The sequence below is a fragment of the Nothobranchius furzeri genome, chromosome 13, assembly GCF_043380555.1.
Source record: "Nothobranchius furzeri strain GRZ-AD chromosome 13, NfurGRZ-RIMD1, whole genome shotgun sequence".
Lineage (NCBI taxonomy): Eukaryota > Metazoa > Chordata > Actinopteri > Cyprinodontiformes > Nothobranchiidae > Nothobranchius > Nothobranchius furzeri.
In genome coordinates, this window is record NC_091753.1 from 17,108,374 (window position 1) to 17,122,612 (window position 14,239).

The 14,239-nt window shown below is 42.4% G+C and overlaps 1 protein-coding gene across 2 annotated transcripts in view; it reads left to right on the forward strand.

The window, feature by feature from the left end:
* Positions 1-14,239, forward strand: part of LOC107396355 (Na(+)/H(+) exchange regulatory cofactor NHE-RF4) — a 35,905-nt gene that overhangs the window by 3,838 nt on the left and 17,828 nt on the right. Inside the window, exons 2-4 of one of the 2 annotated variants that reach the window (XM_015976035.3) lie at positions 10,748-10,775; positions 11,449-11,510; positions 11,591-11,802. In XM_015976035.3, coding sequence (XP_015831521.1) covers positions 10,748-10,775; positions 11,449-11,510; positions 11,591-11,802 — 302 coding nt within the window. The remainder of the gene's footprint in view (positions 1-10,747; positions 10,776-11,448; positions 11,511-11,590; positions 11,803-14,239) is intronic. The other variant, XM_015976036.3, reaches the window with a different exon arrangement.

Here is a 14,239-nt window from a genome sequence, read left to right on the forward strand (position 1 = left end):
TCAGTGGAAATGACAATAATACTTACTTGGAGACTTTATTCATAGAATGATAGTTCAAATTTGAGAAGAAAGCCAGTCAAGTCAATTTAACAGAGATTAGTGTAAACATACAACTTGTTTCCATGTATTTGGGTCACAGTGTGATTAAATAATTTTGTGGTTTTGATAGAAAATGCTTGATTCAAAATTGACTCAACCCTTTGGGCCAATGTCCACATTTAGACACTTCCACTCACATCATAAATGATGTAAGTGTACCTTTTCACAAACTTTTAGAATTATGAGGTTTCACCCAAACAATCATCAGAGATCAAGCTAGTCACAGTTTGCACCATGGCTTCATTCCACCAATAAGGGCGGAGCTATAACACACCAAACATTGGTGTGTCTGCAGAGCCAGAAATCTGCTCAGTTTCCTCGTGTTTATGGTCAGATCTCTAAAACTAACAATGCTAGGTTTATGAAACTCACATCACCAATTTAACTAGTTATGCTAAATGAGGATATATGTGTTGTAAATGTTAAAGTTGGTGAAATCTTTGCATGAAAATCAAATCTGCCATATTTGAACATACGCCCTGATCTATTAAAATCACTTATGAATATTTTTAGGTAAAATCTGTTGTTTTTTAGACATAATCTTAATATTCATGGTAACAGTAATGATAAATATTATGATATTGAATTTATTTTGCAGTTTTAAACTAAGATTTCTCTGAAAAATGAAGGACAGTTATCGTGCCAACCAATCTCACCATCAGTGATGATGATAAACAGGAGGAAGATGATGATGAGGCAGATCCTCAAATATAAAATATTCTACGTCACACTGTCACTTAACATTCATGGTCTCACCCATGATGGGGAAGGCTTTGGTGGTTTGGTGTCCAGGAAACAGCAGACAGCATCACAATTAGTTGAAGCTAACCATTAGCATTAGCAACTTCACCACACAGCAGACCTCTTCCAGACTTGTGTTATTTGTGGAGAGAAAATGTCAATGTTGCAGAGCAAAAGGAGTCAAGAAACAGTCCTTTGATACAGTCAAAGGAAACAATCAGGGGTTGAGTCACATTGCTCTTAGCCAATCAGAGGCAAGACGTCCAAATATCAGGAAATAAGACTTCAAAATCTGCAGTCTGAAGCTCAGCTGTGATGTGGGTAACTTCTCCTACTAGAGACCACTGCAAATGTATTGATTCAATGACTGATCCACACATTTTAAAGCCTGGAGGATCACTGTACAATTATAGGTAGCTAAACTATTTGCCCTCTCTGTCACATAGTCACTGTCACCATTCCTGGCCCTGGGGAAAATCCTGGTGTGATAACCTAGCCTGGTCTGCCAAACTCCTCCTCTATTCAATTTTGCACAGAGAAAGAGTCTGGTAACTCTCCTATTAAAATAACCCCACCCTGTGAGAATTCTAACCGAGCCAATCAGCACTGAGTAGCGTACGACACACACCACAATGTCGAGTTTGTTGAACATGGCGACTGAAGCGGAGTTCGCTGTGGCTCTTTCTTTTGCTCTAAACGACTTGAATGTCTTTAAAACCACAACAAGTAGAAGCGCTAAAAGCCTTTCTTCTAAAAAAAAACATGTTTGCACTGTCGCCAGACACATTTTTTTACTACAGCTAAAAAAACTACAATGTTGCGCTGTACAGTCAGCATTTCCCTCTTTTTTCTGATTGGTTATTTTTGAGCTGGCTAGCCCCGCCCCTCAAATGCCTCACTGCCGGTAAGTTACCAGACTCTTTCTCTGTGCAGAATTAAACAGAGGACGAGTCTGGCAGGCCAGGCTAGGAATAACCTCCCCAGTGTTTGGAGTGTTGCTCTCAGGTCTGACCAGGGGTCGGCAACCTTTTCCAATCAAAGAGCCAAAATTACCCGTTTCCCACGGTAAAGAAAACACTGGGAGCCACAGCAGCCGCGGCGTTGTGTGTGGGCCTACAGGGTCTCAGCAGGTGCCGCATTTGACGCGTCACACATGTCTCCTTTTAAACATGTTTAAGCTATTCAGAATACAAATCCGGGCTCTGTCTCATTGGATTGTTGTAAATAAACTTTGTACTGAACAAAAGTTTCCATTAAACGTTATTGAAAAGGTATGAAAAGGATCTGATCAATTAGATTTTTCCCCCTCATTTACAGTGATGGATATAACGGCGCAGTGCGCATGGCTCTGGTATTTAACAAGTTTGTTTCTCTTTGCAACGATCTTCAAAAGAAGGCAAAACACTTAAATGACAGGGTTTGCATTGACTGGATATTTCCCATATTTGACAGTTTATTTTGACGGAGAACCTCAAGGCTGCAGATGCGATGACATTTGTAACGTCCAGGAATGGTCCGTTTTCACCTAGAGATTGACCTACATGCCACCGGTCATCTACAGGCATAAATTCCATTCTCTAAGGTGGATTTTACATTCTACCTTCCAAGAAGCCCAGAAGGTTCTGCAGCTCTGAACACATGATAACGTATTGTCAACATCATGTTCCCTTCTCAAGGTTCTTCTCTGCCAAGCCTGTCTGCTTATCTAGGCTGTCCTGCACAGAATAAAGGACTGAACCGTTATAATAGTAAATAATCATATGGTTGAATGAACTATAATGGTTGATGAATAATAATAATGTTTTGATTAATCTGTGCTTAAATTAATAAAGTTGATTAATCTGTGCTTGAATTACTGAAGTTGAAATGAATATTATTATGATTAGTAATGTTTGGTTTAACAAGTGAATCATTATCTACACTCAGGCACAATGTTCATTAGAGATAAATTAAAGTTAAAGTAACGTCACCGCACATAGATATTTTCTTTCCCACAAATCAGAGCATCCTGTATCTGAAAGAAGGCGTGATGTTCTGAGGTTTGTTGTTAACGCCTCCTAACATGGCACGTCCTGATTGGCCAAGTAAATAATAATATGAGAATATTAAAACAGGATAACTGGGGAGTGATTCATCATTCCAACATTCTGTGAGATTCAGCATCCTGTTAGTTGAGCTAATTCTGACTGGCCATCGGAGGAAAACTCTCTAGCCACCACATCTCTTGACAAACTTTCGACAAGCTAAAAACTGCCTACAGCTGACACAGCAAAACGGTTCCTTCAGCTATTCAGAAACAGCTGCTCTAGACGCAAACTAGTTCCAACCTGTGTGCCTGGCGACATCTCTGGACTGGACCTCGGTACCCAGAGGTCATCCGACCTCCCTGACCTCCAGATCCGCGAAGACGGTCTCCAAAGAAAGGGTGAGGTAGACGCACATGATTGCATCTGATGCCATTTTGATAAGAACCAACTTCATAGTTTAATGCGAACCAAATTCTTTTCACACCCAGAACTCAGTTCTTCTAGACACAAGGTTCTGACAAACACACCATTCAATCACCATACATCACATCCCATCCACTTAGATTAATCCATCACAGTTGTCTTAGTTAACTTGTCATGTTTTTAATTGTTTAGAAAATAAATTTTTACCTTTTATAAACCTGACTGTCTGAATTGAGACAAAGTGTGTTTGATCCCTGAAAAAGCAAAGAATCCTAGAATCTTCTGGTTAAACATCCAAAGACCAACAGGTTGATATTCTATATTTATATAGAATATCACAGCTTACTGGTCATAAGTAAAGGTAATATATTAAGCTTAAAAGCAACTATATTTATCCCTTTACACATTTTAGCACATCACAGAGGTATCTAAAGCAATCAAGAAAAGATTCCCATCGGAATATCTGAGCATTTTACTGGACACTGTGCTCAGCGCAGCTCACTGTCAGCACACACATAAGGTGAGCAGAGAGCTGAAGATGTGGAGAGGTGCTTGGACGGCGTCGGTCACCGGCAGCAACAGAACCAGAGCCGCAGGTTGCCAGCCCCTGGGCTAGGCGCTGATGGATACGTGTCTGAGTGCACCCAGAATGCTCTAGCGTCTGGTGTATGACCCTTCCACCCCACCGGCAGGGTTCCTTGGGTCTGGATGACCTTACAGATGAGGACTGGTGGGAAACCTGACTGTTGTCTCTCCAGGGAACATCCACATGCCGGGGTTCCAGGTGTCTGAAAATGTAACCTAAATTACACATTTTCCATTTCATCGGCTGCTCTGCCAGGTTTCCTGTCTCCAGAATGTGCTTACACCAGGTCCAAAGTTTACTAAAAGTTGCCACATCTTCCTGTCAACAAAGTTTGTGTGGAAAGTCACTTATGCATTTTTCAGGTGTGAGTAAGCTTAATAAATGAGGTTCCTGCACCTTTCATGCTCCTCCTGTAGGGACTAGTGTTGTCAAAAAAATCGATACCCAGATATAAATCGATACTAAAAGTGGTATCTAAATGAGATATTCCATCCCTGTGGTATCGATATTATGGACTATTATACACAGCCTTCTTCAAGTACACCGACACGCACGACAGCCAGATGCCGTAAAGCAGCCTCCGCCTCCCAGACAAACAGAAGAAGACGCCGCATGGCTACATAGCAGTTTCCCACGCGAGTTGTCTCCGATCCAAGTTTTGTCTGCCAAATAAATAAACAAAAACATAAACAGCGAATTTGGGAGACGCTTCACAGCCCAACTTAATTAGCATACCAAGTCCGACACTTAGTTGTATATTCACGCTTATGTGCTTAAAGGAAACTCCCGTTTATTGCAACCCGGACTTAATTTCTAGCATGCAGTACGTTTGTTTACTCACGCTGACAACTTTGGTGCTACTTGGATTCCCCGGGGTATTTACCGTAGGTCCATCAGCGAATCGCCGTCAGCGTATATCCATATAACGGGTGCGGACGGGCACCCATGGTGCAGCCTCGAAATAAGACATTATCTGCACCAAAACATCTTCATGTCGAAAGGCTTTGTTAGGAATCATTAACATGATTCCCCTGTTCGTTTGGAGCGGGTCTGGTCTGGGATTTCTAGGCGTAAGCAGACCAGCTGCGGCTAATCTAACCGGCGCTTTTAATGACGTCACTGCCGTGCGCCAGTCTGTTTTTATTAAGATTACCGGTAGATGTACCTTAAGCCTGATTTATGCTTCTCCGTCTGCGTCAGTGCGGAAACACGCAACGCCATTATCCGTCCCTGCGTAGGGCACGCAAGTACGTACGGAGTCGAGCCCACTTTTTTAAACTTCCGTCGAACGAGACGGATTACGCAAGCTTGTGATTGGTCAGGATGCCGCTGTTGTTTACAGCGCCGCCATTGCAAAGAGAGCCGAGGATAACTAGCGGCAGACACGGAGAAGCTTGAAGAATACCTCGCGAAAAAACTCTAAAAATATGAACGTTTCATCCTCCCGTGACTGGAGGAGTGAAACGATGCGCAGCAAGCATTTTATTTGTGGACGGAAATGACAGGAAACGTGGGTTTAGAGGTGGGAAGCGCATGAAGGGGTGGGAGAATGAGAGACAAATATGTCCCTGTTAAAAGTCTCTTATATATACACAAAAAACACAATATAAACACACGATCTTGGACCGATGCATGACATGATACCACAGAACAGCGCTACGCCCTCTGTTGTCCTGCAGGGCAATTGCTTTGCAACACTCTCCAGGAGACGGAGAAGTAAAAGAGCAAAATGCTTCCGTCAGTCCGTGCGTGTCTGTCCCTTGCGGAGCTGACAGTCCTACTGTGGAGAAATTCGTTTTCTCCCTTTATTGACCAACAGAGTTGTTCAAAAGTACAGAACAAAACATATGGCATTACATCTTATGACAAAAATGCACCTTAAACAGAGTTTAAGCAGCAAAGCATCACTCTGCAAATAGTGTATATATAGTGAGACAATTCATGATTTTAAGTGTTAACTTTCACCAGTTTTTGTATGCACGTTTAAAAAAATGCTGATACTTGAAAGGTTTAAGCACTTTACACACTTAATTCTTAACATTTAATTTTTGTAATATAAATTGAGGAATGTTATTTTTTGAATAAACTTGTTCGATAAATGGGTGTTTTTAAAAAGTATCGAAATCGAGCATCGAGTATTTTTTCAAGTATCGAATCGAGTTTGAAATTTTAGTATTGTGACAACCCTAGTAGGGACTAGGTCCATGGGTGAATGAATACCATGTTTGAGCTGAGCTGAGCTCAGTGTAAACTGGGCCTGATGCTGGCAGAGTAGCACAGGTCTCCACGAATGAGACTATATACAGTCAGGTCCATAAATGTTGGGACATCAACACAATGCTAACATTTTTGGCTCTATACACCACCACAATGGATATCAAATGAAACAAACAAGATGTGCTTTAACTGCAGACTGACAGCTTTTATTTGAGGGTTTTTACATCCAAATCAGGTGAACGGTGTAGGAAATACAACAGTTTGCATATGTGCCTCCCACTTGTTAAGGGACCAAAAGTAACAGGACAATTGGCTTCTCAGCTGTTTCATGGCCAGGTGTGTGTTATTCCCTCATTATCCCAATTACAATGAGCAGATAAAAGGTCCAGAGTTCATTTCAAGGGTGCTATTTGCATTTGGAATCTGTTGCTGTCAACTGTCAAGATGAGATCCAAAGAGCTGTCACTATCAGTGAAGCAAGCCATCATTAGGCTGAAAAAACAAAAGAAACCTATCAGAGATAGCAAAAACATTAGGTGTGGCCAAAACAACAGTTTGGAACATTCTCAAAAAGAAGGAACGCACGGGTGAGCTCAGCAACACCAAAAGACCCGGAAGACCACGGAAAACAACTGTGGAGGATGACCGAAGAATCCTTTCCCTGGTGAAGAAAACACCCTTCACAACAGTTGGCCAGATCAAGAACACTCTCCAGGAGGTAGGTGTAGCTGTGTCCAAGTCAACAATCAAGAGAAGACTCCACCGGTGTGAATACAGAGGGTTCACCACAAGATGAAAACCATTGGTGAGCCCCCAAAACAGGAAGGCCAGATTAGAGTTTGCCAAACAACATCTAAAAAAGCCTTCAGAGTTCTGGAACAACATCCTACGGACAGATGAGACCAAGAACAACTTGTACCAGAGTGATGGGAAGAGAAGAGTATGGAGACGGAAAGGAACTCCTCATGATCCTAAGCATACCACCTCATCAGTGAAGCATGGTGCTGGAAGTGTCATGGCGTGGGCATACATGGCTGCTAGTGGAACTGGTTCTCTTGTATTTATTGATGATGTGACTGCTGACAAAAGCAGCACGATGAATTCTGAAGTGTTTCGGGCAATATTATCTGCTCATATTCAGCCAAATGCCTCAGAACTCAATGGACGGCGCTTCACAGTGCAGATGGACCATGACCCAAAGCATACTGCAAAAGCAACCAAAGAGTTTTTGAAGGGAAAGAAGTGGACTGTTTTGCAACGGCCAAGTCAATCACCTGACCTGAATCCGATTGAGCATACATTTCACTTGCTGAAGACAAAACTGAAGGGAAAATGTCCCAGGAACAAGCAGGAGCTAAAGACTGTTGCAGTAGAGGCCTGGCAGAGCATCACCAGGGATGAAACCCAACGTCTGGTGATGTCATGTGTTCCAGACTTCAGGCTGTAATTGACTGCAAAGGATTTGCAACCCACCCATCCATCCATCTTCTGAACCCGCTTTGTCCACGCAGGGTTGGGGGGTGGGGGGGGTGGGGGAGGGGGGGGGGTGCCGGTGCCTGTGCCTATCTCCAGCAGTCAACGGGCAAGTAGGCGGGGTACACCCTGGACAGAGAGCCAGTCCATCTCAGGGCAACACAGAGACACAGGACAAACAACCATGCACACACACACTCACACCTAAGGACAATTTAGACAGACCAATCAACCTAACAATCATGTTTTTGGACTGTGGGAGGAAGCCGTAGTACCCGGAGAGAACCCACGCATGCACAGGGAGAACATGCAAACTCCATGCAGAAAGATCCTCGGCCGGGAATAGAACCCAGAACCTCCTCGCTGCAAGGCAACAGCTCTAACCACTGTGCAGCCGGATTTGCAACCAAGTATTGAAATGTATAAGTTTGCTTTATGGTTCTTATTCTGTCCCGTTACTTTTGGTCCCTTAACAAGTGGGAGGCACAAATGCAAACTGTTGTAATTCCTACACCGTTCACCTGATTTGGATGTAAATACCCTCAAATAGAAGCTGACAGTCTGCAGTTAAAGCACATCTTGTTCATTTTATTTGATATCCATTGTGGTGGTGTATAGAGCGAATAATGTTAGCATTGTGTCGATGTCCCAACATCTATAGGCCTGACTGTACATGAGTGAGGTACAGTAGAGTTCTCAGTGGTTTTCAGACAAATAACCAAATTTTATGAGGCATGAAGGAGATGATGTTGGACCTCAGAAGGAGAACCTACACCTCTGCGCCCTTATCAATGGAACTAATCAAATCAGTCAAATACCTGGACCAGCACATGACCTCTTACCTTACATAAACCACCAACACATCCAGATTTAAGAAACCTAAAAAATGCTGGTCTTACTGGTATGTGATGAAGATTGTCCTGATATCTTCTGTAACAGGAACTGATCTGAGAAAGAGCAGAGTGGTTAGATCTACTCAAACATTGACCAATCAAGGCCTCCCATCTCTAGAGGACATTTACAAAACCAGAACCAGAGACAAAAACATTGAGACGGACCCCAACCACCCAGCTTAGTCAGCCTCCATCCACCTGTTGAACAGCTCCGAGGGCTGAGGAGCAACCTTTCCCCCGTGAGGCTCATGAACTTAACCCCTAAGCTGTTTCCTCTACTTTGTTTACTAGAGCTGGATTTTATGTGTTTACTCATTAATGACTTTACACAGGGCGGCCACAGCTTTTAAACCAATGATTCACAATTCTGATCTATACTATTTGTACAGATGACCTCTTGACCTTCAAAGCCCCTACACTCTCATGCAATGAGTCTGAGACTCATCGACATTCGACTGTCTTACACGATGCCTTCACGTTCTATCGATGGAAAATAATAGTTGTAACTATCTGAGCTACCCTTTGCATTGTTCTACTGTACACACTCCCATCAGTCGCAAACCTTGCCGCACTTGCAGTGTAAAGTGATTAAATATCTCAGTAGTTTTTTTCAAGGACGTCATCATAAGTTTGTCATGTTTTTTCCACTGGAGTTAGTTTGAAGTGTTTGTAGTTTAACATAAATGCAGACAATATTTACCCCCAACATTAAATTAATAGTGTCTAGTGATACTAGGGTTGGGCATCGAGCATCGATTGGAACCGGGACCAACTGTTAGTTTTTCCCTGAATCGTTGAAAGTTTTTTATTTCGATTCCTAGAAGGCCGACCGGAAGAAGAATCTGCGGCCGATCTCCGTGAAAAATAAACCTGATCTGCAAATCATGATCAACGCTTTTCAGAGATGATCACACCAGCTGTCTGTGTGCAGCACCGAGTCCCCCCTCCCCGCACGCGTCTGCCGAACTTTTACTCCGTCATGTAAACTTTAACTCCTGCAGCGTAGAGGAAACGTGTTAAATACGTCAACATGGTGGATTTAATAGAAGCTTTAAAGAACAAACTAGACGGTGTGAGGTGAGTTTGTCTCACTGCAGAAATAAAAACACACACGGAGCGTCAGCAACACTCGTGTGAGCGTCAGAAGGCTGAACAATAACCTGTAGAATAATTAAAGTCATCATGCTAGAGCAGCTTCTCTGTGGTGGATCACACCAGCTTATGCCACAATAAATAATAATAATAATAATAATAATAATAATAATAATAATAATAATAATAATAATAAATCACACGCGAAGTTGTGAACATTTTAAATTCCTTTCTGAACTATTTCTGTTGAGAGTTTTAATGTTTAAAATCTGTTAGATTGTTAATGACAGCAGCTACGTTTAAGTTTCACTTCCTGTTCTGACTGAATGCTGCTGCAGCATGGAGGTGCAGTTCTCAGTCATCCTGGACATGATCATCCTGAGAGTTTTAGCTGAAAACAGCTGGACGTTTCTGGATGTGTTGGAGACATTTAGCCTCTCATCCCAGAGGATTCTTCCAGACTTTGGTTGTGGTCAGAAACAAACACACTGGTTGTGCTGCAAGTCTTTTTCTTTTTTGTCTAAATGAAAATGATGTTGTTGTTCATAGAATTAAAATTCATGTTGAAGTTAAGATTATTTCATCCAGTAGGACCTGTGGTTAGCTGGCTCATGTAAAACATGTCATGTCTTGAAAGAATCGGAAATCAATAGGAACCAGAATCGAAAGGAGGAATCGGAATCGTTCAAAATCAAACGATGCCCAACCCCAGTGAAAACTGGCCACCTGCATAGTACAGCCTTATTAGTTATAAAGATAAACTGTGACATAGCTGTCCTGCAATGAAAATGAAAAATAAATCTATTCACAGTTGTATCGATTTCTTATATTTTGTGCTTTTTCAACTTGACAAAAAGTGATTACAGCATCCAGTTTGCCTCTGAAGGACTTGATCTGCCTTTGAATGACTTTAATTCTCTCTTGTATGTTTTATTGAACACATCAGAGTATACTGGGACCTTTGCATCATCCACTTAACCCCAAAACAACTAAAACTGGACTTTTCTGCCAGAACGAGGATGTCTTCTTTGCATATCGAAACTACCCTGAACTACTGCTGAATGATCTGATTGTGATGAAGGAAACTCTGGATTCCTCCTGATTTACAAACCCTAACCCTAATGAAATACTTTTTGAAAGCAGTTTTCTGTTTGCTGAAATGTCCAAAAATCTCACTGTCCCTGTCACTCCCACAGGCAACCAGGATGGAGTGGAGTTTCCACGGTAAGTTTTCTTTTCTTTCCAAAACCAGCTGCTTTCAGACTTAGGAAGAACCTATCCACCACAAGGTGACTGTTAAGAAGATATCTCTTTGAACAGAATAAAACCTTATTCAGCTTTGCTGCTTCCATCTCCACCATTGAGCCCTGTGGTTGAGATGGGCACCAGCAGCCTTCAAGCCACAAACATGACTTCTTCAAATTCCAAATCCCCAAATTACCCTGGGATGTGGGAAAAAACACTCCCAAAGGTGTGTTTTAAAGATCTCATGGACAGTTCACCCTCTCTGCCATATTAGTCACAGAACCAGCTGGTGATCAGCTGACAGCTATGCTGCGTTCTTTACCTGAGTGTTCAAAACGTAATACCGCAGGTCCACAAAATTGAGTCCTATGGCCCCAAGGCGCTTGGGAACCGGTACAACATTAGACCATCCTCTCTTCACACATAATGTTTGTAATGGATACATTTACCTGGTCAACCTTAAACACCAGCTCCAGTGCAGTGCTGTGTTAAATGCTCGTTTTCACAGGTGCATATTGTAAAGTTCTGAGTTATGGTCAAAACAACAAATTACTCAATCGTGTCCAACTTCCAAAATGTTGTTTGAACCTGTCAGAAGTTTGACTTTGCTGTTGCAAGCAAACCCACTGACCTTCCTGTCTCCGTATTCTAGTTTTACCTTCAACCCAAAGGAAGGGATCGATAATCCAGCTCTGGTCATCGCTGATGATCCTGGTGAGTTTGGATGCGCACATCTTTACAAAACTACACTTAGTGCTTCTTCAGGCCTGACCTGTACTGAATCATGCATGCAGAGCCTGATCCAAGGCTGGAGCCCAAAATGTGTCACCTGAAGCGTTTGGAAGGTCAGAGGTTTGGTTTTCATCTGCATGTTGACCCAAGGTGCAGGGAGTTTGAGATCAGAGATGTGGAGCCTTTGAGTCCTGCAGAGTACAGTGGCATCAGAGATGGAGACCGATTGCTGGAGGTGAATGAGGAATATGTAGGCAACATGAATTTTTATAGGGTGAGTATCTACAATGTTTACAGTTTGTTGATTTGGTGAACATACACTTTTGATCACCCTGCGATTTTACAAGTTCTCCCACTTGGAAATCATGGAGGGGTCTGAAATTCACAGTGTAGGCAAATTCCCACTGGGAGAGACAATGTTTAAAGAATCAGGAAATCACAATTTATGATAAAACAATACAAGCTTTGTTTTGCACTGTTGCATTTAAGTATTTGACCACCTGGCAATCATCAAGAATTCTGGTTCTCAAAGACCTGTTAGTGACATACTTGCTGGTTAACTGTGCAAATGCGTGTTAAAGTGGCTGCCATGCGTTACTTGCGTTGATTTGAACTGTTGTTTGTGCGTGTCCCCCAAAATTAACTCATTCGCTGCCAGCCATTTCCTGATCGGTAAAGCCCTTCGCTGCCAGCGTTTCTAACCATTTTTACTGTTTTTTTTAAGAGTGACAGAACGTTGCGCGCTGGCATGATGTCGACACAAAAACAACCAAAACAAAGAGGAAACTCACCTCTTACATCAGGAAGAATCCACGTGTTTCGAGCGTTATCCGTTCTTTCATAATCTGTTGTCGAATTGTGATCGGCAGAAGCTTTTCCGGTTCGCGCCTCACCTTTTTTATAGGAACAGCCCAAAACGATCTCCTAACACATGGATTTTTTGCTTCCTGATCATGTGACGCGTGGCGTATGTGGATGAAGATCGGTTTCAGAGCTGGGATGTTTGTTCTCTCGGTGCGGGGGCTCGTTCAGATGCCCACACAGTAAAAATATGCAAATTTGCAGTGAACGGTTGGATCTAAAATGATGACTTTAGTCGTCAATGGCAGTGAATGAGTTAACACTGCAACTTTCGAGTAACCAGTAGGTGGAGTTGACAAAACGGGTGAGATAAACTCACCATGGTGACTCCGTTTGTGGTTTAGAGGTCTTTCACACTGTCTACGATACCGCTGCTGTCTTCTTTTTGTGGCAAGGTGGAGAAACGATGGCCCGGGCGGGATTTGATCCTCAGACTCCCGGGTGAGAGTCACGTGCGCTTACCAGTCAGCCAAAGAGACATCCTCTTGGCCAAGTAGCCAGGGCGCATGATCAATCGGGATACAGTGACAGGACGCTCACACTGTCACATTTTCATGTCGTGATCTCAAAATTAACCTGTTAGTGAGCTACCCACAGACCTGGCTCTCTATCCGGTCTGAGTTCTTTAGTGCATCCCCTAGTGGAACACTTCAGTACTACATGCAGTGCAGTCCCGTGTGGCATGGGGGAAATCGCCAAGCTGCTTGGTGAAAATAGATCATCTGTTGGAGCATTGTTAGAAAATGGAAGAGGCTAAAGACAATGGTTAGCCTCCCTCAGACAAGGGCTCCATGCAAGATCTCACCTGGTGGGGTATCACTGAAAAGGTGAGGAATCAGCCCAGATTTACACGGGAGGAGCTGGCAAATGACATGAAGAGAGCTAGGACCACAGTTTGAAAGGTCAAACACTACAACGTCATGGTTTAAGATCATGCATTTCATGGAAGGTTTCTAAGGATGATGAAAATAAGAAAATAAATACACTAAGAGCATGGCAGCAGCATAACTTCTATCATTCATCTGTGTTCTAAAAGACAGTGATGATTCTGGTAGGATAATATTTCTGGGACTCTAGAAGGCACTATATCATATACAGGCCATTAACTCACTTCACAACCACATGATTCTATAGTTTTAATTTATTTAGTGTTTGCTTTGCATTATTGTATTATTACTACTATTACCACCAATATTAACTAGAAAATTCCTGAAGAAAGAGACCTACCTGCTGGCACAAGATTGTGTTCATGCATATGTAAAATGCTTGTTTAGAGGGTCTGCCATTGAATTAATTAATCAATTATGTACATACAGTACAGGACAAATGTTTGGACACACCTATCTCATTCAATCAGTTGTCTTCATTTTCATGACCATTTATGTTGAAGGCATCAAAACTATGAATGAACACATGTGGAGTTATTTACTTAACTAGCCTGGCCTGCCAGACTCGTCCTCTGTTTTTTAATTCTGCACAGAGAAAGAGTCTGGTAGCTCACAGGAAGAGAGGCACTTCAGGGGCGGGGCTAGCTGACTCTAAAATAACCAATCAGAAAAAAGACGGAAATGCCGACTGTACCGCGCAACGTCGTAGTTTTTTTGCTGTAGTCAAAAATGGCGTCTGGCAACGGCGCAAACATCTTTTTTTTTTTTTTTTTTTTTAGAAAAAAGGCTTTTAGTGCTTCTACTTTTTGTGATTTAAAGACATTTGAGTCATTTAGAATAGAGGAAAGTGAACTCCGCCTCTGTCTTCGTTGTTTATGAGAAACTAGGCGTCGCTGTGTGTGACGTCTGCGACGCTGTAGTTTTTTAGCTGTGGTCAAAAATTACGTCTGGTGATGGCGCAAA